Source organism: Triturus cristatus, chromosome 6, assembly GCF_964204655.1.
Source record: "Triturus cristatus chromosome 6, aTriCri1.1, whole genome shotgun sequence".
Taxonomy (NCBI): Eukaryota; Metazoa; Chordata; class Amphibia; order Caudata; family Salamandridae; genus Triturus; species Triturus cristatus.
In genome coordinates this window covers 807,996,642-808,024,144 of record NC_140589.1, presented here as the reverse complement: position 1 = coordinate 808,024,144, position 27,503 = coordinate 807,996,642, and the positions used below count along the sequence as shown (strand labels likewise).

General features: G+C 49.3%; 1 protein-coding gene across 1 annotated transcript in view; it reads left to right on the top strand.

Annotated features, from left to right (window-relative positions):
• MTR (5-methyltetrahydrofolate-homocysteine methyltransferase) overlaps nt 1–27,503 on the top strand; it is a 456,618-nt gene that overhangs the window by 277,078 nt on the left and 152,037 nt on the right. The window contains exon 21 of the mRNA XM_085611389.1: nt 12,917–13,024. Within this exon, the coding sequence (XP_085467515.1) occupies nt 12,917–13,024 (108 nt within the window). The remainder of the gene's footprint in view (nt 1–12,916; nt 13,025–27,503) is intronic.

The following is a 27,503-nucleotide window of genomic DNA, read 5'->3' as shown; positions in this document are numbered from 1 at the left end:
CCCCAACGACCCCCAGCAGCAAGGGGACTTCATCCCCCAACCAGTAGTGCGCCAGAAGGCGTGTTTGTTGAGTGGTTGAGAAAAGGGACGGGCCTCCAACAAGGTCTCAGCAGTCACGCTGTGTGGGACTTACTTGTGGCAACAATAGGGGTTCTTGGCCCCCAAAGAACCTCTACAGCAAGGGGACTTCATCCCCCTACCAGTGGAGTGCCAGGAGACCCCTTTGCAGAGTGGTTGAAAATGAGGGCGGTAATCCCAACGAGGTCTCAGCAATCCCACTGTGGGGGTTATACTTGTGGCAACAATAGAGGTTCCTGGCCCCCATTGACCCTCAGCAGTCAGGGGAACTTCATCGCCCAACCAGCAGTGCACAAGGAGGCCCCTTTGCAGAGTGGTTGAGAAAGGGGGCGGGGCCACGGACAAGGTCTCAGCAATCCCGCTGTGGGAGACTTACTTGTGGCAACAATAGGGGTTCTAGGCACCCAAGGACTCACAGCAGCCAAGGGAAGTTCGTCCCCCAACCAGTACTTCGCCAGGATGTGCGTTTGCAGAGTGGTTCAGAAAGCAGGCGGGGCCTCAGATGAGTTCTCAGCAGTCCTACTCTGGGGGACTTACATGTGGCGATAATAGGGGTTCTTGGCCCCCTCTGACCCTCAGCAGCCAAGGGGAGTTCATCCCCAGCCAGTAGTGCACCAGGAGGCACGTTTGAAGAGTGGTTGAGAAAGGGGCAGGGCCTCTTGACGAGGTCTCAGTAATCCCGCTGTGAGATACTTACTTGTGGCAACAATAGGGGTTCTTGGCCCCCAAGGACCCTCAGCAGTCAAGGGAAGTTGATCTCCCAACCAGTCCTGGACTGGCCATAGCAGGCACCAGGCGTTTCCCTGGTGGGTCGCCAGGGTGGAGACTGGTTTTGGGCCCCTTGGGGGCCATTTTTGTTACCAGGGGCCAGCAATTTCGGCCCCCTGTAATAAAAACGTCCGAAACCGGCCCTAGCAAACAGCTCAGGCGAACCTCTCCTGCCCCACAGGGGGGGGGGCGGCCAAGCAGTTTGCTAAGGCCGGTTTCGGGTCCCAGTCCGGCCCTGCTCTCAACCAGTAGGGCTCGAGAAGGCACGTTGGCAGAGTGGTTGAGAAAGAGGGTGGGGCCTCCGACGAGGTCTCCGCTATCCCGCTGTATGGGACTAACTGGTGGCAATAATAGGGGTTCTTGGCCCCAACGGCCCTCAGCAGCCAAGGGGACTTCATTCCCCAACCAGTAGTGCGCCAGGAGGCACGTTTGCAGAGTGGTTGAGAAAGGGGACGCGGCTTTTGCCAAAATCTCAGCAATCGCACTGTGGGGAACTAACTAGTGGCAACAATAGGGGTTCTAGGCCCCCAACAACCCTCAGTAGCCAAGGGGTGTTCATCCCTCAACCAGTAGTGCGCCAGGAGGTGTTTTTGCAGAGTGATGAAGAAAGGGGGCGGGGCTGGCCATGAGGTCTCAGCAGTCCCGCTGTGGGGGACTTACTTGTGGCAACAATAGGGGTTCTTGGCCCCCAATGACCCTCAGCAGCCAAGGAGACTTCCTCTCCCAACCAGAAGTGTGCCAGGAGGCTCCTTTGCAGAGTGGTTGAGAAAGGGTGCATGGCCTCTGACAAGGTCTCAGCAATCCCACTTGGCGGAGTTACTTGTGGCAATAGTAGAGGTTCTTGTCCCCCAATGAGCCCTCAGTAGCCACGGGGACTTCAGCTCCCAACCAGTAGCGTGCCAAGTGGTGTGTTTGCAGAGTGGTTGAGAAAGGGGGCGGGGCCCCCGACGAGGTCTCAGCGATCCTGCTGTGAGGTACTTACTTGTGGGAACAGTAGGGGATCTTGGCCTCCAATGACCATCAGCAGCCAAGGGAGCTTAATCTCCCAACCAGTAGTGCTCCAGGAGGTCCATTTGCAGAGTGGTTCAGAAAGGGCGCGGGGGCCTAAGATGAGCCCAGCAATCCCGCTGTGGGGGACTTGTGACAACAAGAGGGGATCTTGGCCTCCAACCACCATCAGCAGCCAAGGGGAGTTCATCCCCCAATCCGTAGAGTGAGAGGAGATGCATTTGCAGAGTGGTTGAGAAAGGGAGAGGGGCCTCCGATGAGGTCTCAACAATCCCATTGTGTGGGATTAACTGGTGGCAACAATAGGGGTTCTTGGCCCCCAATCACCCTAAGCAGTCACGGGGAGTTCATCCCCCAACCAGTGGTATGTAAGGAGACGCATTTGCAGAGTGGTTGGGAAAGTGGATGGGGTCTTCGAGGTCTCAGCAGTCGCGCTGTGGGGGACCAACTGGTGGCAACAATAGGGGTTGTTGGCGCCTAACGACTCTCAATAGCCAAGGGACTTCATCAGGGGTGGCCAAACAATACTCAGCCAGCTCATGGAGCTCTGCTGATTTTGGCAGAGTTTTCGGTAACTCTGTGGAGTGAAACAATGTGAGCTCTGCCCAGGCCTACAGAATACGAGCAGAACCCACTCATGCACCCACTCACAGAAAAACTCAGTGACTCTCACAGCCACTCACAGACCCATTCATGCATGCACCCACTCACAGACACAGTCAGACAATCATGCACCCAATGTACAGAATCACTCAGTCTTTCTCACCCACTCACAGATCTACTCGGAGACTCACGCAACAACTCACAGACCCGCTTAATGATTCACGCACATACTTACAAACCTACTCACATTTGTACTCCCACTGAGACACTCTTGCACTCACTTACACACTTAGTATCGAAGGTTAGTGTTTACAGTTAGGAAATAAAATAACAAAATCTTTCAAATTTGCTTAAAAAACCAAAGGCTGCAGCGACGTTGTAGTTTGGAAATAACATTTTTTTTAAACTTAGAAATTCACTGAAAATACAAAGGTGTCAGGGACATTATAGGTAGACTCAGAATTTACTCGTCTAACACCAGTGTAATTCAACAATTATAGTTACCTGAGCTAACTAGAATCTTTGCCCCTGCAATGCACTGCTTATGAGCTCTCATATTACATCACTCATGACATGGTCAGTGACATCACTGGTGACATCTCAAATGACTGAATTTTTTTTTTCAGTGAATTTCTAAGGTTTTCTTAAATTCTATTCCCTAACTATAACGTCGCTGCAATCTTCGTTTTTTTGTCAGTTAACATATATATATATTTACAGTTTCAGAGCAGATTGATGACAGGCACTCGAGGGTGTCACATTAAATGCCAGTTTATTGAAGAATTATAATGATTGTTACCATTCTTCGCAATTTTATGACACGATTGAGTGCCTGTCGGCATTCTGCTCTTAAGGAACACTTTTTGCTAATTACGACAGCGTCTTGCATCCGTGACAGAGCACTGGCACACATGTGAGTTCAGATGGACTTCAGCAAATAAGCAAAGGTACTAGAGGTGACCTCGCAGTGATTTAATATAGACGGTTGCGGAAAGAGTACTCTATGCGGGTGTGATGGTGACGAAGTATTGGAGAAGCTAAAACTTTGGATGAATAAAAGCTCTGTCCAACATGATAATTCTTAAACCGAAAACACATTGTTTGGTCTCAAAGGTAAAGTCAACTTTATATCTTTCCCAATTCTCGAGGCCTTTGGCCAAAAGGGGATGTTTTGAGTAAAATAAAAAAAACTGTACAATAGACACCGAACTAGAAGAGGTCAAAGACAGCTGCTTCCACCAAATTTTGAAGCTAAGACCCATTTTATCACTTATTTCCATCAAGCATAAGATTATGGAAAATGGTATGTCTTCAATTCTTGCTTAGATTTCTCTAATAGTCTGTGTGCAGGGCTACCCACGGGACAGCTCCGCTGTATTCAGAGAGCACCAAATACTCATCTTAGAAAGAACCCTCTTCTGAAAAGAAGAGACCATGTCTTCATTTCAAAGAGTTCTCTGCAGTGGCTTCTTGCCAGAGGCTGCATTTGATTTAAGCAGGGTTGTAAAATGTTTAACTGCATCAACAACTTGACCTCCGAATACCTTCCTTGCTGAGTCTCTTTGCCATCCTATTAGGGATCTCAGGTAACACAACAAACTACTTGCTTCCTCTTAAAATATTAACTTTTTCATTACTTGGACCATTTGTCTTGATTTGCCCCCCGAAAGCAACTAAGATATTTTCTCAACATTTCCAAATTCAGAAAGTGCTCCAAAGTTTGCATCCAGTTATGTATTCTATGTAAGAACATGATAGGGCCTACTTTTGGGTGGTAGTGAGTATGTTACAAATGCCATAAATCAGTCAGTCAGGAAATGAGTATTTCTGTCAAGATAGCCCAATCGGTGACTGCAGCTTTTCTTCCACTGCTTTCTTTTGCCAGAGCAAAAACTACAATGAGGAAGATGACCGTTCAGCACATCTCTGTTGATTATGTTACAGTAGTGGCTATGCCCTTGGCTGCAGTCTTTGTCAATAGTAATCTGCAATTTCTTTGCAGGTCAAAGGCTGATCTGTTCAAAATGTTTGATCGAGCGAGTTGAGGACAAAAAATCTATGGTGTCTAGAATATACAAAGTAGTAGGAGCTTATTTTTATAGATTACATTACTTATGGGTTTATATGAGATGATGTAACATAGAATGTGTATGGTAGAATGTGATGATGAAGAGAGAACATTGACAGCAGTTTGTGCTGATCCTTCATACTTCTAAATTGTTGTTCCTGACATATCAATAAATATAAGTGAAGACCACATAGTTGGCTGGATATTGTGTCCTTACAATTCGGCGACAAGCTTGGATCTGGACTGGTAATTTTTTTACAAGTTTCTACAAATTATCATGGCAAGGTACTGTAATGGCTGTGTTTGGGGGCCCAGGGATCGTATGAGCTGTGCCCATTATGTGAGGCAAAGTTCCAAAGGTGTGTATTTTTTTACCACTACCAGACAATGTTTTTTGGCATGTTCGGGAATAGTTTTGACTGTGGATCTTGTGCGCAAGGAACCAATCTTGATGGGCATTTATTAAATACAGCTGCTTGTGAGGACAATCATAGGCACAGCGCTCTTGTGAGGACAGTCATAGACACAGCGCTTGAAGCCGTGTGAGCTGCGAGTGAGGAACCGCTTGCGTTAATTATAAAGATGTTTGGGTGTAACACAGCATGGGCATTGACTGTAAGTGAGTATCGGCTTGCATAAACAAAAAGGAGGCTTACCGTCGTGCAGCTGAAATCAAGGATCTCGGTGTTGCAGATCAACTTCACAGGAATTAAAGCTTGTTTCCGCCTACTGTTTTCAACGACTGCCAGTAGTGTGCAGCGCCCTCTGAGGACCTTGAGGATCAGCGAGGTGCTGCATGCCATATGTTTCAACAGCAACTGGCACGCTATACAGGAGCCATATTACCAGACGGTGTCAACAGCGATTGGCACGATATTTTATTGCAAAATTTGTTTTAACTGTTGTGTTCTTTTCAACAGCGATTGGCATGCTTAGTTGTCAATTTTAGCATTATCTTCAGCATTTTGATTGTGTCTGCAGCGATTGGCACGCTATTTAAGAAATTAATTCAGCAATTGACTCATCTTTACTGTTATAGTTCCCACTTCTATATAGTATGACATTTATTTAGTATCACATACGGTTACCCATATTTTTCTAAAGTGTTCATTACCATATATTTATTGTATGGCTGCATTGCTTTATACTCCAGCCATCAAGATGTAAATCCCCCACCTAGTACTTTTCTACAGGAACCTGGTGAACCATCATTAAAATGGTGTTGCAAGTTCAGGTCATAACGCATATTTAGGTGCCATTGATGGGTTGAAATTTAAGGCGGATAGGAAAAGGAATTTGTTGTACTACAACTTGGGAATTGAGGGCCAGAATATACTGGTCTCGACAGTGAGGATATGGATGAATTCCAGATTGAGGTAAAACTACTAAGTACATGTTGTAAAGGGAAAGTAAATCTCGTATGTAACTGCTTTAAAGATGTTGGCAAGTTACTGTGAGTTTGAGGAGTTAACTTCGCAATTGATTTAATATCAAATTGTCTGTAGGTGTAATTCAAAAAAGATACACCAAAATTGTTATGGAAGAACCCATCGTTGGATGAAACAATAGATATAGGCAGGGGTATAGAGTATTTACAACAGCATGCAAAGCAACTGGAAGCTGCATATCTGCATGTCCCTGTTGTGAATATTAGATCCCAGAATAAAGGTCAACATTGTTCTCTGACTAGTGAAAACCATAGCAGAGGTAGTAAAAGTAGCATTGAAAACGACAGTAGCGGCGGTAGACGTTCTGTGAGTCATCCCTCAACTAAATCAACATGTTTTTGATGTGGCTCAACCAAACGTGTTGAATTTCAGAAATTGTCCAGCAATTGAATAGGAATGCTAGAAGTGCCAAAAAAGTGGGTCACTTTGGAAAGGAATGCAGGGGGGGCAAACGCATTCCTGTTATGAGTGTTCAAGACCAAGGGGGAGTGATGATTATGAAAATGTTGAGAAAAGAATAGAAGAGTTATTATTGTCGGTGGACTGTTTGGAAATAAAATGTACATAATGAAAAAATGTATGGTGATCCCCTAGTATCCGTTAAAATTCCCATCATCACAATGCCCCTTCTTATCGACTGAGGCAGAAGAATATCAATCATATCAATCGACAAATATAGAGAATTTTAGTCACACAAAGTATTGTTACCCCCAGATGTTGTGACTAAAGCATTTTAGGCTATAGAATAGATCTGGTGGGTTATTTTTGGGGAGACATAACGTTTGACAGTAAAACTATACAAGGAAAAGTATATGTAGCCTATAAAGGCATAAATGTATTAGGATGGTGACATCAAGCTGTTTTTGGCATGATTATCAAGCCGGGTCAGAAGGGTCCTGTTTCACTAATAAGTTCAGTAACTGATTAGGTGCAGTGGCGAGACAAATTAAAAAATGTATCTCAGAATAAGATTGGTCAAGTAAAAGATTATGTACATACTATTAAGGTCAAAGAAGGAGTAACTCCACTGAAGCATAGGTCTCCGCAATGTTCCACATAGCATAAGAAGTGAGTTGACACATATGTTAAAAACTATACAGTATGATGGATTCATTGAACTAGTTGATGACACATTATGGCCGTCACCTATCACGTTAGCAAAGAAAAATATAGGTGATTTACTTTTATGCGTGGACCTAAACTTTTTCAACAACGCGATCTGTGTGGAGATCTAGCCCTTTCCATGCATTGACTATCTGATTACAGCTGTGGGCCAGTCATAATGGTTTTCGAAGTTGGATCTTCGTGCGGCGTACCATCAGGTAGTCTTGGATGAACAGTCCTGTCATTTAACAGCTTTTGATACACCCGATGGTACTTTTCAGTTCCGCCGTATGCCATTGGACTGGCATCAGTCAGTATATTTCTGAAAGTTATGACCAGAATGTTGCAAGATATACCCAATGTGGTTGTTTTCCAAGACGACTTTTTTGTGCATGCGGATACAAAAGAGACACACTCTAGGGTTGAGGAGGAAGTATTGTTGATCTTACACAAGAATTGAGTGACCGTTGCAGAGGATACATTTATATTTGGGGTGAATGAATTTGAATATCTTGGTCATAGTCTTTCAAAGGATGAGGTGAAACAAAAACCCAGTACTGTAGAGTGTATTGTCAAAGCTCCCCATCAGACTGATAAAGTTCAGATGCGCTTATTCATTGGATTGTGTGGATTTTATGTAAAATTGATCAGAAAGGTTTCAGGGCTCATGGAGTGCTTCCGGGTGCTATTAAAGAAAGGAGCAGACTTTATTTGGACCTCTCCTTTTCCAGTTAAACAAAATATAATAATAATCCACATTTGTAAAGCGCGAACAATCACCCGTAAGGGTCTCTAGGCGCTGGGGGCCGTCGGGAAGATTAAGCAAGCTATTGCCCAGAGTCGCATGGTGCTGGGCTGATCTGCCGTCGGCGCCGGGGATCGAACCGTGATCCCCAGATTCCGGCGTCAGTCGCCCTGGACGCGGCGCCACACCTCTTCCTTCCTAGTAGCAGCACCAGTACACCAGGTCTATGCTGAGGGTCATGAAACATATGGAGCAGTGCTATCACAAATGATTGGTGGCAGGAGGATGAAGGAAGTGGAATAGAGGTATTCAGTGATAGAGAAAGAGATCTTAGCTTGTGTGTGGGGTATAGAACAATTCAAACCATATCCGTGGGGCAGGACGTTTTGGTTAAGAACGGACCATAAACCATTGGTTGATATATTGTCCGGCACTAAGATAAAGAGAGCAACAGCTAGGTTGGCAAGATTGCCAACTAAGGAACTGGAATTCAACTTTACTGCCACCCACATTGCAGGAGGAAAGAACTTAGAGGCAGATTTTTTTATCTAGATTACTCATGGAGGATGGTGAGTTGGATACGAAAGAGCAAGAGGAAATAGAGGAATGCATCATTGCAAGTGTTGAGGACATGGTGATTTATTCTGATCTGGAAAAGTGGCAAAATTCCCTCGGGGGGAGGATGTGTTGAAACAGGTTATGAACTTTGCTATCATAAGTTGGCATAAGGAAAAGTCAGTTGATGTGAGTTTACAACCGTTTTGCAAAATTGCTGACGAGCTATCTCCAGAAAACAATTTTCTATTTAGGGATGGCACATTGGTGCCACCAAGGTGCTTCAGACAAAGAACATTAGAGACAGCTCACTCTGGTCACTTGGGATGTCAGCTGCAAAACGAAGAGTAAGGCATGACTTTTGGTTGCCTATTGTGGATCGAGAGGTGGAGATTGTTAACAAGGAAGTGTGTACAGTGTTCTTATAGTACCAAACAATATTCATGTCTCCGAAGCCTGTGTTGTGTCCAGACAGAGTGTGGCAGTAGATCTATTACGCCCTTTCCACGTTTGACCAAACAGTATGAAGTATTTTGTTGTATTAATAGATCATCGGTCCAGGTGGATAGAAATGAGAGGTGTTTTGGAACCTAAACCTAAGTCAGTGGTTCATTTCTTACAGGATGTGTTCAGCAAGGAAGGGGCTCCTGAGGAACTATTGACAGACAATGGGGTACAATCACCTCATTCACCATGTTACACTTCTTAACCAAAGTGGGGCTGAAGCATTTAAGCACACCACTGTATCATTCCCAAGCAAATGGTAACGTTGAGAGTTTCAATAGGGTACTGGTGGAATGCATTCAGAGTTCTATTAAGGCTAAAGTTGTTTGTGAAGCTGCCATCAGAGACTTAGTATGGGGTTACAGGACTACACTACACTCTGTTACTGGTTCAGTACCATTTGAGTTGATGAAAGGCAGGAAATGTGCCGCTTTATTGAACCCTTTGTGGAAAATCAAGGCTTTGTGTGAAGAGTGCAATGTGTTGGGTGAGGCAAGGAAGGCCAAATATTTCAGTGACTAATACAATCGTGTGAGGTGTAAAAAAAATGAGCATATAAAAGAAGAAACGGTGTGTCAATGTTGCATTGGGGGAGTATGTTCGAATTAAAGATCCGTTGATGTTGCAAAAGGAAAGTCAAAGTTCAGGGAACCTACTCGCATAATTGACATTAAAGGCCAGGTCCTGAAAACTACCAATGGGCAGTGGTGGAACATGTCTTGCCTGGCCAAGATTTGACTTGAGGCGAATACCAAGTGGAAAAGATTCCACAGTTTTGTGGCATTGTACGGGAAGCAGCGCCCTCCGCTTCGTATTTTTCTTATTTTTGGAACTACCGCCAATAGTTTATCATCTGACCTTAAAGACCAATTAGGGCGATAAGGTTGAATAATGGAACTGATGGTGGGCGGGCCTATCCCTGAGAGAACTTTGTGTGTGATACACAAGGATTCTCTCTTGTATGGGCAGCCAATGAAGTGATGCAAGCGCAGGTTTAGCTGAAAGGCGCTTAGAAGTATTCATAAGCAGACGTGCTGCACAGTTTTGTACTCTCTGCAATTTTTTGGTGGTGGTGAGTGGGGCTCCCAGATATAAAGCATTAGCATAATCAAGGCGTGACAAAATCAATGCTTGGACCAGTAGTCTTCTAGCGATGAAGGGTAGCACGGGAAGGATCTTTCTTAGCATTTTTAACATCCCAAAACAACAGGCTGCAACCTTGCGTGCTTGCTCTTGGAAATCAAGATTGCAATACAGCCATACCCCGAGACTCTTAATTTGTTCTTTTGGGACAGGTGGTGTCCCCAAACAACTGGGCCAGAATGAGCTTATGCTCAACAAAGTTGAGTTACCTTAGAGCATCAGATCAGTCTTAGCTCCATTGAGTTTTAGGCAAGAGCTGTCCATCTAACTCGACACCTTTTCAAGGCATAAGGCTAGCTTGGAGCCTGAATCGTCCAGTTGATTTAGTGAAACCACCAACTGGGTATCATCAGCGTAGGTAATGATCTGAATGCCAAAAGGTGTTACAACATCTGCCAGGGAACTCATATAGACATTGAATAGAGTGGGGCTCAGGGAAGATCCCTGGGGAACCCCACATCTAAGGGGTATTCGCTTTGAGGTGATTTCCTCTTCAAAGACTACAAAGGATCTGTCCTCTAAAAACGACTGTAGCTGTTTTAGCGATGTTCTTGCATCTCCTGCCTTCCTAAGTCTTTGGATTAGCAGCTGATGGTTCATCAATAAAAGGCTGCGCTGAGATCTAACAAAATAAGAGCAGCACAGCCTCCTCCATCCAAAATCTTTGTGGTGTCTAGAATGTAGAAAGTTGTAGGAGCTTATATTAGAGAATGCAATACATATGGGCTTATATTAGATGATATAACAGAATGGGTAAGGTAGAATGTGATGATGAAGGGGGGAGAACATTGACGGCTGTTGTGCTCATCTCCTGGGCCCTTCATACTTATAACTTGTTATTTATGACTTGTATCAATGAATATAAGTGAAAACCACATTGTTGACTGGATATTGTGTCTTCAAAGAATCTTTCCCTGTTTGTCAAGGACTTCATAGATCTAAGCCAGATGCACAAAAGCCTGACTACTGTGACCTATGTAGGGAGAGGAGCGGACCAGTGGCGACCTACACAGATTCACCAGGGAGGCCCAGTAGGCAGCCTCCCCAACTTTTAATAGAGAAGGACTCCAACCAATGACTATTAATCAGTTACCTAGGATTATCTCCATATTTATAGGAAGTGTTCTCCAAAACATGTAGAGTGTCTGACTGGTGGCTCAGGGCACAGGGTTCCTGTGCAGCAAAGAGTACTTGTCAGTCAGCAGTTATGAAATGAGAACCAGGGACCACAGGAATATTGTAGTAGGGACATTTTGCTTTACAGCCCTATTCAAATTTACTTTGTTTTGCATTTTTGCCATTTTGTGGTTTTATTTGTCCTCCACTGTTTAATGGGGCACACTCAGTAGATATCCTTACCCCAAAAAAGAAATAATAAGCATTGTACCTTTTATGGAGAAAAAGAGGATGGGCATGTATATTTCACTCTTGTCTCTAATGATTTATTCTCTGTTAGATAGGTAGTATTAGCAGTCGGACAAAACCTGTTGGAGGTCCCTCATCTGCAGAGGGTATTGTAGGTGAAGCCTCACCCTATTTCACTGGAACCTATAATACACACTTGTTTGCATTTTCAAGTGATTAGTTATTTATTATGCATTATCCGCATACAAATTATATGTATCAGAATAATACTTATAATAACAATTCAGCAGTCACAACTAAATGTAGGGCAACCCCTTAAAATGCCTCTCAGATATTTAATTGCTCCTCCCTACTCTTTTTTTACTAAATCCTGAACAGTTTTCATAAGCATTTTACCCAGTATATATTTATCAAACTAAGCTTTGCTATGCCAAATCATGTCATTATGCCTGCATAACTTATTCTGCCATTGGGCTTGCAGTCGAAAATGGATCTCTCAGTATGTCACTTCAGCAACCAGTCTGTGTGTGCTGCCCATCCTTAATTTTTTTATCCTTTCATACCTTTGCCTCATATGATTCCCTTTGAAGAGGGGAATGGCACTCTTGCACACTTTTTGTGTTACTGCTACGGAACACTCACAATATCCTTTTTCCAGAAGTGCACAGAAAGTGAGCAAATAAACAATTTCTGCTTCCTTCCCAGTCCGATCCGAAGAAGGCAGGATGGCCACATGACTGATATCACTACTCATAGCTTTACAGCTTTTGGAGAATGGCCAGTTTCCATTTTCTCTGTTTTGTTAATGCGACTAATGTGAAAATGTAGTTCTGAATAAGATATGGCAATTAAGTACACATTTGCTTGCATTACTGTTCAAACAGTTAGGTTTCTAGGTCCTAAGCTTGCCACACACATTATGTAAGGAATTAATGCATTCATTATTTGGCATTCATTAGGCTGTGTATTTTGCTACACACTCCAGTTACTACCAAGCTGCCCTTGTGCCAAGCAACAGGCTTCAGTCACACCAGATCACGGCAAGGCCATACTGTGCCAGGGAGTGGGTGGTGCACTTATTTATTGCTGCATCGACTGTGTAGATAGGACTACTGAGGCAATAGGTGCCACATTTCTTTGCTTCCTTTTTCTTCTTCGCTTTGGATGTTGTAGTCCATGGGGATCAGTTACACAGAATTTAGTGGGGACTTCAAGCAACGGACGGGAGAGCCCGCTCAGATTGCAACCATCTTCGTTGGCACCATGTTAGGGCCCAGCATATTTCACTGTTAAAGTAAAATATGGCATCTGAGTTTCCTTGTGCATTGATAAGATGATGAAAACGTTAAGTAGCGCCTTGGTTAAAAGTACACAGCATGCCACCTTGTCAGAGAAGAAAGTCAGAGACTCTGTTTACAATTTATCTCCACTGTAAGAATGACTACTTCATTCAGTTTAAATAAATAGGATATCAACGAGGGTACACCCAGTGTGCAGTGCCTGAATTATTTTTTTCCCCCACTACAGGTGATAAAGTCAGCACGAGTGATGAAAAAAGCAGTTGGGCACCTCATTCCCTTCATGGAAAAGGAAAGAGAGCAGGCAAGGATGCTATCAGGTTCTGTAGAAGAAGATGTAAGTATATTTTTTCATCATGGGTAAGCACAGCTTCTTGTTTAAAGATCAGAGCTGTAATTGAAAAAAGGATGAGAATGCTCTTAATTTCTGCACTGATATCTTACCATTCTTTATGTGAAGAAAACTGCCAGAAACGCTGGGGTAACCTCAATCCATTTGCTTCTCAAACCCAGCCTCTAGGTTGTGCATTCCAGCAACTGGCCACACTGACCATGTTCTGCAAAGCTTTTTGGAAAGTTCAGTCAATTTATTAATCCTAGTAGTGCATCATCTGTATTTTCTGGTAACACAGTGTTTAGTACCAAACAGTATGTGAGGGCCAGTTAGTGGAATGATTGTAAACATTATGTTGGTGAAAACAATGTAGTCAAACGGCACATCTATCTTTGTAATTTCCATGCTAAATTATTTACAAAAAAATGTATGTCAATGTTGAGATGCCTGTTCCTTGACGAGAGGTGGATAAGTCATGCATAAGCCTAGGACTGAAGCTGTGAGTTTGTCGAGATTGTATGGAAGGGAGAGGATTCAGCTTGAAGGTCACTAGGAAGGACCTTCCTGTGGTAATAGCAGGGATTAATATGAAGAAACTAAATGAAAGAGATATGTTGTGTCGTTTATTTGGGAGGAAAGGTGGTAGTGGCATGAGGATTATGGCATATGTTTGGGAACCTGTCAGCTTTGGCTGTCTTTAGTATGTATTGTGTCTAGAAATAGGTATTTATATAGTGCAAACCTAGATGTGGAGAAATTGATTGCTGTAAATGGAGACCATTCAAGGGCATGCATATGAAGTGGTGCTTTAGATACATTCATCACACAAATGTTTATGTTAAATTATATTGACAGTTTGAAACAGAAGATGATTAAGTGACTTTCCCTGAGTCACATATTTTGATCAAGTGTCTACTGCCGTTTATGGCTTGGGGTTTTCAGTTTCCAAAGTAACAGATTTAGAGAATCAAATACATTTCCTCCTCCACTGTTAGCGGAAGAGATAAAGAGCACCAGCATCATCCTTCAGCGAAATAGTAGGCTCGGGGTCAGGATGATGGGTGAATGTGCATCGAAAGAAGGGTGGTGGGGAGAAGATTAAAGTAGATACAGTAGTGGGGTTGATGGGTACTAGGATTTGGATTCCTATTTTTGAGAAATTAAACATACACGAGCAATGATCTCTCCCAGGTCAAACAGCTTATTTGAGGTTTTGGAAATAAGTATGGGTTTAGAGATAGTAAGAAGATTGTTTTTGTGTCATTCAGTAAGAAGTGGTGGAAAGAATCTGAAGGAATATAATATTGCCAAGGGAGATGATTTAGTGAAGGATAGGAAATGGGCCTAAGACTGACCCATGGGGATACCCAGTGACAGGGGGTGAGACTATAGGAGTCAGGAGCACCAGGCGGAAAAAGATACATCTAAGAAGATAGGAGGCGAAAAGTGAGCAGTCGAAGAAAGTTGGAGGGAACCCAGTTAAGAACGTTCATTGTTCCTCTGGTATACCAAGATGCAGGGTCGGACTGGTGCAGAAAATAGGCCCAGACACCAAATTAAAAGTGGCCCACATTAGTGAATCAAATGGCTAAAAAAGTGGCCTATATTTGCAAATTGGGCAGTTTTGAACTTGGAAAGACAAGCTGTATAAGTGGTTTGCAAGCCGAAGAGACTGCTTGCCTATGTGCATGCAGTATGCAGAATTTGTGGCAATATCCGTGAAATCAACAGTAATAACCGATAAAATGATAAATTGGCACTTGTTCATCGTTTATATGTTAAGAATTTTCCCTTTGCCTACTGGGAAATTGTTAAAGATAACTAAGAAAGCGTGCTTTAATATTTGTATTACTGCTGCAGTGTTAGCTGGTATTCTTTGATTTGGCTTAGGTGAATATAGTTTGACTCTCCAGTAATTATTTTCATATCCCCTCTAAACATTAAGTGTCTCATTATGTGTGCCCCTATAATTTCAGTGGGGCTTATATTGAGAATTACTTCTCCATCTGAATTACAAGATCCAAAGGAACACATATGATCCATTGCACTTCACTCTGATACTTCTTGCTGCTTACAGTATATAAAGTGCATGAGAGAAACTACAGGGAGAAATGAGGAATAACCAGGGGGAATCACATTCAATGTTTCTAATTTTCCAGGTAATTACCAATTTCTGAATGTTCCCTCAGGGTACCTTGTAATACCCTTTGATCTCCTTTCTGAATTTATTGCAGCCCCCGGTATTAATAACTCTCATGGGCTCAGGGAATATTGTGCCCAATATAGGGTAAATCGTAATGAGCCCTTTTACATTATTTATTAATGTTTTATGGAAAATAATTGCCTGTTAGGCATCTGAACACTTTATAATAAGCAGCAGATATTGTTACATTCAACAGAGATATGTAAATGATAGCGGAGGAACATGCACTGTCACTTGTCACAAAGGAGAAAACAATCAACATTTTATAGAGGCTACTGGGCTGAAGAGCTTTTTTTCTGCAATGAGTGTGGTCTTAAAAAGAGGAGTTTGCTAGGCCCTGCAAAAGGCACATACGCTGTGGGGATGCCTTGGTTTTCTAGTGTGTTGATCCTTTGGTAGCTGGTTTGGACTTCTTTATTTGGGGGCTTCATGTCCAGGCTAGGATATACATCCTGTGTTGCACTAGCCACCTGCCTTCTTTTTGTTGTCTGGAGGGTGGTTGATGAAAGTTAACTGTTATGTAAGTCCACAGTGCACCATAGCTGTGGGCTACACACAAAAAGAGGGGAGTTGTAGTTTGTTCTGGTCTTTGTAGCGAAAACCTAACTCTCTGGAATAGAGTGCTTATGTACAAAATCTTCTTTATGTTTAAATCTTTTATTGGCATTTCAAGACATTCCATAACAAATACCGCAGTCAGAAAAATGGACAGCACTCTGTGCAATCGCAGGTTGATGCTTAAGTCTCTCAGTTCTATAGTGCACACTGCGGCAAGCGCACAACCACTATGGGAGTGCCATAGAGCTCTCCAGAAGGATGCCGTAGTACAAAAGAAAAACAGTAAGATCCCCCCCACCCATTCCCCCCTCCCCTCCCTCCGTTCCGCGTCTGTCAAACCAAGGTTCTCGTATTTCCAGTAGTGCCCTGTCTTCATTCTTCCTTCTGTGTCTCAGATAGCCTCAGTAATCGAAGGTAGCGAGGACAGGTAACTTCCCTAAACTCGGTGGCCAACAGGGACAGGAAGGGCCTCCACAATTCTCTATACCTGGAACCCTCCCCAGCTAGCGTCAATGTGAGTTTCTCCATGCCCAGGACATGCCACAGGCGATGTAGCCAACCTGTGAAGGTCGGTGAGGTGTGGGAGCGCCAGTGAGTAAGTATGTTCTGTGCCGCTGAACCCAGCGCTATGGCCATTAGCCTACCTCTGTGTGACTTGAGTGGGTATGTTAGAGGGTTAGGGAGACCCAGCAGCACATATGCCGGAAATCGCGGGATCGTAGTGTCGAGATGTTTATCGATTTCATCAAGTACCTGGGTCCAGTACGCCCGGACTCCCTCGCAATCCCAAAGTAAATGAGTCAGGGTACCTATCTGCCCACACCCCCTCCAACAATACGCCTCCCTCTTCTTGTCCATTGCGTGTAAACGTTCTGGTGTGTAGTACCAATAGGTCGCCACTTTTGTTAGGGTATCTGTGAGTCCCATATGGTACGTGGAATGCCGGGCCCTGTAAGATATGCCCTCCCACTCCTCGTGAGACAATGATCTACCTAGTTCCCTCTCCCAACGTAGCCGTCCTGCATTGTACGTGTGTGTGAAGCGGCGCTGAAGTGTTCTATAGAGGTCCGTAATCAATTGCTTGTCGGAGGTACGCGTTAGTAACCACCGCTCGTATAGAGAGAGCCGCCTGTCTGCCCCCGGTCGAACCCTCCCGTCCAGCGCCCAATGTCGAACCTGGAGATAGCGGATGCGTTCCTCCTCCGGCAAATCGTATTCCTGCCGGAATTGCTGGAACGGACGTACCCCCTCCGCGTCGTACATGTGATATAAGCAGCGACACCCAGCCGGCTTCCATCTATGAAAGGCTGTCGAGACCATACCGGGGGAAAAGTCCGGATTGTCCAACAGAGGGGTAAGCGGGGAAGGGAAGGTGGTGAGCTCGTGGGCCACGCTAGTTCGATCCCAGAAACGCACGTAATATGGGAGGCATAGAGATTGGGGGGCCTGTGTTGTCTCCGCAGGAAGGGGATTTCCTGCAAAGGTCTAGCTGCCACCGCCTGATCTTGAAACAACCAGTGTTTTTCTGACTCCCACCGACTCCACTCTACCAGGTAGCGTAGTTGCGTGGCTTGAAAATACAGTTGGAGATCTGGGATCCCGAGTCCCCCGTTCTCGGGGGTCAGAGTGGACAATCGCCTCTTCATGCGGGGCTTCCGTCCGCTCCAAATAAATTGGGCTAGCTCCGACTGCGTCTGTTGAATCCAGCCCGCTGGCGGGTACAGGGGTATGGTGCGGAAAAGGTACAGGATCTGCGGAAGGATGGTCATTTTGACCGCCGCAATCTTGCCCAGCCACGAGAGGGGATAGTGTTTCCACTGCCCAAGCTCTCTGCGGATCTTCTGACGCAGAGCAGCATAATTGGAGGTCACCGTCCGTGAGAGCGTGGAGGCCAGCTTAATCCCCAGGTAGGGGATCGAGTCCGCAGCCCACTGAAAGGGGAGCGAAGCTTCCAAATACTGACGCGTGGGAGTATTCAACGAGAGGTCCAGCGCCATTGATTTGTCCGCATTAACCCTGAACCCCGCCACCCGTGCAAAGGCGTCCAGATCCGCAATGCACGCTGGTATCGCCTCCCTAGGGTTTGACAGTGAGTGCAACACATCGTCTGCGTATAGGCTGATGGTATGAGTGTATCCCCCGAACTTGATCCCGGAGATTCCCGGATTTTGCCTGATCTTCTGGGCCAAAGGCTCCATGTAGGCCGCGAAGAGCAGCGGCGACAGCGGGCATCCCTGCCTCGTGCCCCGCGTGATGGGGAAACTAGCAGACGTGTGGCCGTTGACCCGGACCATAGCTGACGGGAATCGATAGCAATTGAAGATGTGGGTGCGGAACTTCTCCCCCAACCCCATCCGCGACAGAACCTGCTCCAGGTAGGGCCAGTGGACCCGATCAAACGCTTTTTCGGCGTCAATCGCCAGGAACATATATTCACCCGACGTGCGGGAGGCTTTCTCGACTAGATGCATAACCCGTTTCGTGTTGTCCGGGGCTTGCCGTTCCGGTATGAACCCCGCCTGATCCGGATCAATAAGATGTGGCATGCAGGGTGTCAATCGACTAGCCAGGATGCCCGAGTAGAGTTTAAGATCAACATTCAACAGGGAGATGGGCCGGTACGCCCCACAGCGGGTCCGGTCCTTCCCCGGTTTGGGGATCACCGCTATGTGTGCCCTCAAGAGGTCCGGGGGAATCGCTCCCGCAACCGAGAATGAATTGAAAAGCTGAGTGAGCACGGGGACCAGGAGGGCGCAGAATTTTTTATAGAAAATGGCGGTGAAGCCATCGGGCCCTGGGGCCTTCGCCAGCTTTAACCGGGAGATGGCGGCAATCACCTCCTCAGGGCGTATATCCCCGTCTAGTCGGTCCGCCTGGGCCCCCGTCAGGGCGGATAGCTCGACGGAGTCCAGAAAGGCCGCCCCGTCGTCTCCCACCGACCCCGACCCGTCGTACAGGGCTGCATAATAGGCCCGGAACGAGTCAGCTATATCTCTGTCGTCTGTTACTCTCGTGCCATCCTCCCTGCAGATCTCGGGCACCCCCTGCCTCCTCCGGACCTCCCGGAGTTTGTGTGCAAGAAAGCGACCGCACCGATCGCCCCCGGAATAATAAGCATGTTTTAAACGGAGGGCAGCGTATTCCGCCCTATCCTGATCGAGAGCCGTCAACTGCTGTCGGATGGCCCGCAGTTGGCGCCACGTCCTGGGGGCACCTGTCCTCTGATGCATTTGTTCCAGCTCCTTGGTTTGCTGTGTGAGCTCCTCCCGCTTTTTCCGCCGCTCAGTGTTTTCGGCAGCCGCTATGGCAATAAACTCTCCCCTGAGGACCGCTTTCAACGCCGCCCACTGCGTCGCAAGGGTCGTGTCAGCGTTGCCGTTATGCGTAAAAAAATCCTTGACCTTCCCGGTGATCTGCTGCATCACATCTTCCCGGTGCAGCAAAGAGTCCCGAAGACGCCATACCCTATCCGGCTGTACCAACGGCGGTAGTGACAATTCGACATGCACCGGGGCATGGTCTGAGAGGGAGATCGCTCCTATTTCGACTGCCACGGCCATTTCTCGAACCGCGGCCGACGCTAGAAGATAGTCTAGCCGTGCATACGTTTTATGCGCGTGTGAGTAATAGGAATACTCCCGGTCCTGCGGGTGAAAGCTACGCCATATATCCTCGAGCCCCAACTCACACACTCTAGCAAGCTCGGCCGCGGAAATCGCCCCCGTTTGGTATGTACGCTGGCAAGACCTGTCGCGCACGTTGTCGAAAACAAGATTGAGATCACCCCCTAAAAGAATGAGCCTATCGCTCGTCGCCGTTATCTCCGTGAGTGCGGATTGCAAAAATCGCTCTTGCCCTTCGTTGGGAGCATAGAGGGAGCCTATGGTGAAGGTCAGGGCCCCCAAGGCAAACCTGTATATCAAAAGCCGTCCTCTAACCTCGGCCTCCTTCTGCAGGACCTCCCCTCGAAAACGCTGGGCTACTAAGATCGCGACTCCCGCAGTTTTAGTAAGACTAGAGGAGAAGAGTTGGACCGGGAACCTGCGAGAACGAAGCCGGTGACAGTCCCGAGCGAGCAGGTGGGTCTCCTGAAGGAGGCAGATGTCGGCCCGCGAGTTCTCAAGGCACGACAGGATCGCCTTGCGCTTAACGGGGTTGTTGAGGCCCCGAACATTGAGTGTTAGTACCTTAAGTGTAGGAGGCGCCATATGATCCCACCCCGATTAGCAAGCTGTGTCGTGCTAGGGATGCCGCTTGTGCCCGGAAACTGCCCACCGATCGCCCCCTCCCGCTGGCCTCCCGCTGCGCTCCCCTCCCCGTCAGACGCGGAACCCCCATCCCCTGTGCAAACCCCCCCTCCCCCCAAACAGCCCAACATCAGAACAACAAGAGACCAGAACCAGTGTCCTCCACTTACCAGTGGATGGTATCGAAAGGGCGTAAGGCACAATAGTACCACCAAGAGGCCCCTCTCCCGCAGACAACCCCTTCAGGGGTCTAGCAGAGTTGCCCGCAACAGACATTATACTGCCTCCCCAGGCAGAGAGCTGCACAAGCCGCCGGAGACAGTCTCTAATGCATCCTGTTGCCCTCTGAGGATCTCCGCCGCTGGGGGTTTCTTCGTACGTTTACGACGGCCCTGTCGACGCCAGCCGGGTCCCGCCTTTGTGGCCATCGGCGGTTCTCCGTCCGCCTCACTGTCCTCCTGTGGTAAGGTCACCCCCAACAGCTGTTCTGCTTCCGACAGGGACTTCAGCTGATATAGAGTACTGTCAATGCGGAACACCAGTCGGAACAGGTGGCCCCAGCTGTATCGGATGTTGCGTTGTTGGAGGTGGGTTGTGATGGGCTTGAACAACCTGCGTTTATGGAGCGTAAGCGCCGACAAGTCTTGATATAGGACTGGTGCGTGGTCCCGAAACCTCACGGGATGCTGCCGGCGGGCATTACGCAGGATCTCTTCTTTGGTGCGGTAATCCTGAACACACACCAGGATATCTGCCGGGCTGGCCGCCGCGGCCCGCGGGGGGCCCACTCTATGCGCTCGGTCAATGCGCAGCTCCGTCTCCAGTGGGCGCTCCAAAATGTGATTGAAGAGTTCCCTCGTAAAGGCAAAGAGATCCTTCGAGTCCTCCGAGGTATGCACCCCTCGGATCCGGATATTATGGCGCCGGGACCGGTTTTCGAGGTCTTCCACATGTGCCTGTAAGTCCACCTGCTGGTCGTGTATCCGGATGATTTCCTGTTGGAGTGCCGCCAGCTCCGATTCGCGGCCATCTCCTTTATCTTCCAGCACAGCTACCCGTTCCCCAATACTGTCCACCTCTCTGCGCACTTCCTTAAGCTCCGCAGCGAATTCCTTTTGGAGGTTCTGGATGTCCGTCCGCAGACCGGTGAACATTGATTCCAAAAACGACTTGGTGATGGGCTCTGACCCCTCCGTCTGTCCGGGCGGGCTGCCCGCCGTGTTCGACGCCATGGCGCCTGTCGTGGGCCTTGCCTGGGGCTTCGCGAATAACTCCTTCAGGGTCTTGTCACGGCGGCCCTTCGGGGGGACCATAACGGGCCTTTCTCCCATCCGGGGGTCGCCGTACCTCTCGACCCCCAACCAAGGCCGGCCTCGTGTCCTCTCTCCTGGCTCCGCCGCCTCCAACGTCCGGGCAAGGCCGGCGCGCCCCACCGGTCCGGGCCACCCCAGGTCCACTGCTTCTTCAGTCCTCCTCTCCGACCCTGCGCTCGAGGGGCCGTCTCTCCCCCAGCAGCTCTGAGGCGCTTGGCCGCCGGCGTCCGGAGGGGCTCAAGCGCCCCTAACAGCTCTCAGGCCCGCGCTCAGGGTCTCTTCCTCACGCCCGTCTCTGCCTGCGTCTCTTCCAGGGACTCTCCGAGGTGCCCCCAGCCGGAGGCCTCGCACCCACCACGCACCGCTCCAAGTTCACCTCCAGCACCGACCAGGGCCTTGCTCCACCCCGGTCGTATCGCGCCCCGGGCCACCTCTCTGTCCCCGCGCGGCGGGTATCACGCTCTCAGGGGGGGGGGGGGCGATCCGGGGGGCCTGGCCTGTACCGCCTCTGTAGGCCCGCCGGCGCGCACGTGGGAGGTCCTTTAAGTGTGTTCCTCGCGTCCCGGGGCAGCTGCCGCCCTGCTGTGGGCCTCTCGCCCTCGCTGGGTCCGCCGTCCGCCCCGTTGGCCCTCAAGGCTCCCCGGGCTTCCCTCTGTCGCTGCACCTGGCGGCAGGCCTCCTGCCTTCCCCGGGGGGATGCCACACTTCTGCCCCGGGCCCCCACCGGCAGCACCAGCAGCGCGCTCACTTGCCTGCTTGGTGTCCGCCCCCCAGTAGGGGCCCCCGGGCTCCGCTTCGATCCGCTGCACCTCCGGGCCTCCGGCCCCCTCTCCTCCGTTGCCTGGGCTGTCGCGGTGGGTGCACCCGGGTATGCTGCTCTGTTCCGCCGGATCTGCTCGCCCCTCCGACGTCGCCGCCCGGGGTTAGGCGCCGGTCCCGCTCACTTCTGGGCCACCGAAGCTCGGCGACTGCGGGCCGCAGTCCGCTCTCTGTTGCTTCCGCCCGGAGTTCCTCAAGAGCCGTCCGTCCCCCCGCTCGGCAGTCCCCGCGTGCGTCGGGCCGTCCTCGGCTCCGCAGCGCGGGCTCAGCTGTATTCCGCCGGGTAACACCGACACTCCCCCCTTCTCTGTCCGGCGGGCACTCTCTGGGCTATTTGCGGAGGTGCCGGCCAGCTGGAAACGGCCGTACACCGTGCTTTCTGCGAGGTGCCCGCGGGAGAGGGGAAACCGCACGTTCACCTAGTCCGCCATCTTGGCCACGCCCCCACAAAATCTTCTTTAGAAGTGGCTCAGTTATGTGGCTTGGATAGTCTTCATGTGAAAGCTTTGTAGTGCCTTGTAATGCCAAGAGAATGTTAGCTGGTTCCTCCCACAATCATGTGGTGGTAGAGAGTCTTCGATTCGATTGGATTTTGCTCCAGACATGAACTTGTTTCCCTCAGATGTAAACGATAAATGCCCTCAGTTATGCTTGAGGAAAGTGCCATTAAACTGGTCTCTTCAGGGATATGTTTCTGTAGGACTAAAAGTTTAGTTTCCAATACACCCGACTTCTTTTTTTCAAGTAAACCGATTTCCCACAAGGGGGACATTATCTTGATTGCTTCAGAGTGGTGAAGGATAATCAGGTGCTACAGTAGTGTAGATTTTAGCTTGTCCCTTCCAATTCTGTTTCCGTTGAGGCCATCTTTGATCACATATAGGTAGGGAGGGAAAATGTTGCCCCCCTGACATGAGCACCATGGCATTGCATGCAAGGAGGCTAAGGTGCTCTCTATTTATGTGGTTTCTCTAAGATAACGAGGACCTATTTCTTGAAGTCCTACCAAATCTGTCAACACCTACCTATGGGGATGGTTTTCCTCTTGAAGTTGTGACCATGGTGCTGGCCCTTTCTTGAATTGAGGTCTTCTCATCAGATATTTTGTCCTTTCCCTGGCTATGGAAGACCTAAATTTAGGTATTGTAAATTACTCACACGTTTGGAATCTTTCACTGTTCCCTGTTGCTGTGGTAATTCTTAAGTTTCATTTTCAGATGCAAGTCATCACATCCAGGGCCTAAAAGCTGAGAGCAATGTTGGGCACATTTCTAAATGTATAGAGATTACATCAATGGCAACAGTGGTATTTAGCTAGCCAAGGAGCTAGGAAACCATCATGAGAGTCCTAGAACATGTGCATTACCACATGTAAGAGAGCTTTGTGTGTACATAGACTGCAACAAAACCAAACCATTTATACTGGTGAGAACAGACCACACAATATTACCATTAAGTTGACCCTCAGGCCCTTGAAAAGCCCTTGCCCTATCATAGAGGTGAAGTACTTGGGAGTTACCTTTAAAGCAGGCCTCTTATTAATTCCTTTAATCAACACTTTGATTCCAGAATGAGCTCACAATTCTTTGGAGAACGCTCCCACTTCTACAATCCTACCATTGAATTTACCTTTCAAGTGGTCTGGTGTTGACATGTTTATGAAAATAGGTTATTAGTTGGGAAGGATGTGAATCCTGTTTGGTCCAGCGTACAAGTTTAGTAAGTAAACTTGGCTCAACCTCTAGTAGCTGTGGCACAGAGGAAACAAGCGTAACTTAAGGAAACGTGTATGATACTTAGCAGTACCAAAACAATAAAACATTTCAAAGCACAACAGAGTCAAAATCCTGCAATTTCTAAAATAGAAAAAAATGTATTAGAAAAATGACACGGGGGCGCTAGGTGGCGCTGGTCTGTCATGGCCGCACTTACGTGAGGCTCCAACCGGCCAGGCAAATGCCGATCCTATAAAGTCATCCTCCAGGCCAGCAAATGCTGCTCTGACCACATTGGTGAGGAGCGGGGCGTCTTCAGCTCACCCTGTGTCAGTCTGAGACGGAACGACGGCCAGTAGCGGGAGGAATCGACCGTTGTTGGCCTCCGGCGCCCGAGCTGTGGAGAGGGGCGGAGCTACGTGACGGCCGCTGGCGTTACTGGAGGCCGGGGATCCCCGAGGCCTGCTGGGCTGCTGGGCTGTGCGCCGATACTGCGGCGGGAGGAGCGGAGCTTCGAAGGTGGAGTGCCCGTCCTCCGTGAACTGCTGGGAGTGAGTCTGGAGTGCGGGCTGGGACAGCCGTTGGCAGCGCGGGCGTGCCGGGTCTGTGGAGCCCTGGTGCTGCGGGTGATCTACTGCCCGTGTGGTGTCCCGGTGGCCTCTCGTGCGGCCCATCGCCTATCCTGCTGGAGACTGCTGGGGTGGACGAGAAGGCTCTCTGCTTCTGTCGGTGCGGAGCCGTGGGAGCGCGGGGCCTTGGAGCGCGGCCCTGCTCCGCGAGGTGTGCACGAAGGTGATCTCCTGATTGGGGGCTAGCTACCGCGGCCCTGCTCCGCTCCTGCGGCTGGACTGACGGCTGTGGGACTGGCTGTGAGGGGGCTGGTGGGCGTGGAGGACGCCGAGACCCCCCTGCCGGTGGTGGACCGGATCGGATAACTCGTTGGACATCTCCTGCCTGACCCCGGAGGGTAGGCCCCGAGACGCTGGCGTGGGGGAGCGCGTGACCATTGCCTGCATTGCCCTGCCTGCTCCCCGCGTGAACCGACCCCATTACCGCAGTCACGATGGGCAAGACGGATACGAAACAATCAACGCTGCAATTCAATCCCGCGAAGGGTAAAAAAACGCGCGCCTTTAACGCAGAAGGGGGCGAGACGAGTACCGTCGAGGAGGAGGATCTGGACTGGAGGTCCTTGCTCGTGGGCATGCAGCGGAGCTTGACGTCCATTGACGCAAAGATTGACACTATGAACACTCGGCTGGACGCGGTGGTGCAACGGCTGGACCAACATGGAGAGAGGCTCAAAGAGGCGGAGGGTCGGATCTCGGAGTTAGAAGATGGGGCCGGTACTAACGCAACCAAACTACCGCAGATGGACCGCCTACTCAAAGTTATTGCGGAGAAAAACGAGGATTTGGAGGCGCGCTCCCGGAGGAATAACGTTCGCCTGGTAGGGCTGGCGGAATCTAGTGGCGGTGGCCGTATGGAGGAATTCATAGAGCGCCGACTGACGGATAAATTTGGCCGGGATGCTTTTTCGCCTCAACTGGTGGTGGAACGGGCCCACAGATCCTTGGGGCCCCGGCCGGTTCCGGGGGCTCCGCCGCGCCCGGTGATAATCAAGTTCCTCAACTACAGAGACCGGGACACCCTGCTGCGCTTGGCCCGAGAGCAACAACCGATCCAGCACGACAATACTACGCTCTCGTTTTATCCGGACTTCACCCAGATGGTGCAGGAGGCCCGTCGCAAGTTTGTAGGAGTGAAGAAGAAGCTGCAACAACGCAATATTCCGTACTCTATGCTCTACCCTGCTAAGCTCAAGATTACGCACCAGGGCAAGGTCCACTTCTTTGGTAGCCCGCAGCAGGTGGAGGACTTTCTCAGGGACCGGCGGCCGTCCGTGTCTCCGCGGCATGGCCCCAGGGCGAGGTCCGGGTCCCGATCTCCCACGTCGGCTCCGGCCTGATGAGTATTATATCATGAAGCCATAATGTCCAATTCTGTCTTACCTCCTCTGCATCCCTCTCACTACCCCCTTTTTTCACTCTTTGCTGTTCCTCCCTGTCTCTTCTTTTTCCCACTTTGCTCACGCCTTTTTTCTGGCTGTGGAGGATGGCTGTCGGACTTTATCAGCTGGGCTATCTGACTCTTTGGGAGACTTTTTTTCCAGTCCACTGACTCTGGCCCTAGCCCGGGAAGGTTGGGGGGGGAGCATGAAGGTCGAGTGCCCCGCTCTTCTCGCCATTAGTTACTTCGGAGGTGCTGGCAGGGTTGTGGTGGCTGCTATTTGCCGTGGCACTCCCCTTCCCATCCCATTTTCGCTATCTGCCCTCGGCGGCGGCGGCGACATGGTGGGTGAGATATCGGGACTGGGGAGGGTAGGTCCAGCCCACTGGCGTTACCCGCAGAGGGAGTACCCCACAAGACTGGTTCTGCTTGATGGGAGGATTGGGGGGGGTATGGCTCCCGGCAGGATTGGGCTGCCGTGGTGGGAAGGGGAGGGAAGGGGAGGGGTAGGGTTGTTGGGGGGGGTTGATGCTTGGTAAGTTTTCCTCTGACGAGTTGGTTGAGTCGGACGGAATGGGCGAGGGGAGGAGACGTGCATACAGCATTACATGGAACTGCTGGACAGATCACATACCTTCATTGGAGTGGATGGTTGGGCACTGCTTATGGAAGGGCCTTGAGTTGGCGGCGGGCAGCCTGTCTGGTCTAGCGGTGGGAGGGTGTCGGGGTGAGCCGGCATGGCTGAGAGACAATCCGCAGGGGGATATACGGTGTCAGACTGTGTGATGGCGCAGGAGGAGGGCGTTGCGCTGCGAGACCCACATAGCAGAGTGAATGTCCTGGCATGGAATATACGGGGGTTGGGTGACCCGCGCAAGCGCCGCCAAGTCCTGGGGTATCTAGATCGTCACCAAATACATATCGCGTTGCTACAGGAAACGCATACAGATCCCCGGGGCACACCTAACTTCGCGTCCCGATGGGCGTCTTATAGCCTATTTTCCTCGTACTCCACATACTCAAGAGGAACGGCCATCCTGGTCAAGAGACACACCCCTTTTGTGCCTCTGGGGGAAAAAGTGGATGCGGATGGCCGTTTCTGCGTTGTGTGGGGTCGCATGGGCAATGCCACGATTACTATCATGTCTTCTTACGGGCCCAATATTGATGAGCCCACGCACTTTATCTCCCTATGGGAAGTCATACTGGGGGTGGGATCCACTCATCTGCTTTGGGGGGGAGACTTTAATGTTACTTTGAATCCTTCGCTGGACCGCTACAATGTAGACGCTCCACACCATCCCCGCTCACAGGCATATATCTCCGACCTGCTGACCCACCATTCACTGTTAAATGCTTGGCGCCGGATTCACCCGGACACGCGGGAGGGCACGCACTGGTCGGCACCACATGCTACATGGGCCCGGTTGGATTACATATTGCTTTCTAGGGGCTTGGGGACCTCGCTTCTAGCGGCGCGCCACTTGCCGCGTACCTTCTCGGACCATGCACCTGTACTGATCACTCTGGCCAGTACTGGGCTGGTTGGTGCACCGCTCCCCTGGCGCATGCAGCCTAACATCCTCAGGGACGAGCTCTTCCAGCACGAAATGTCCC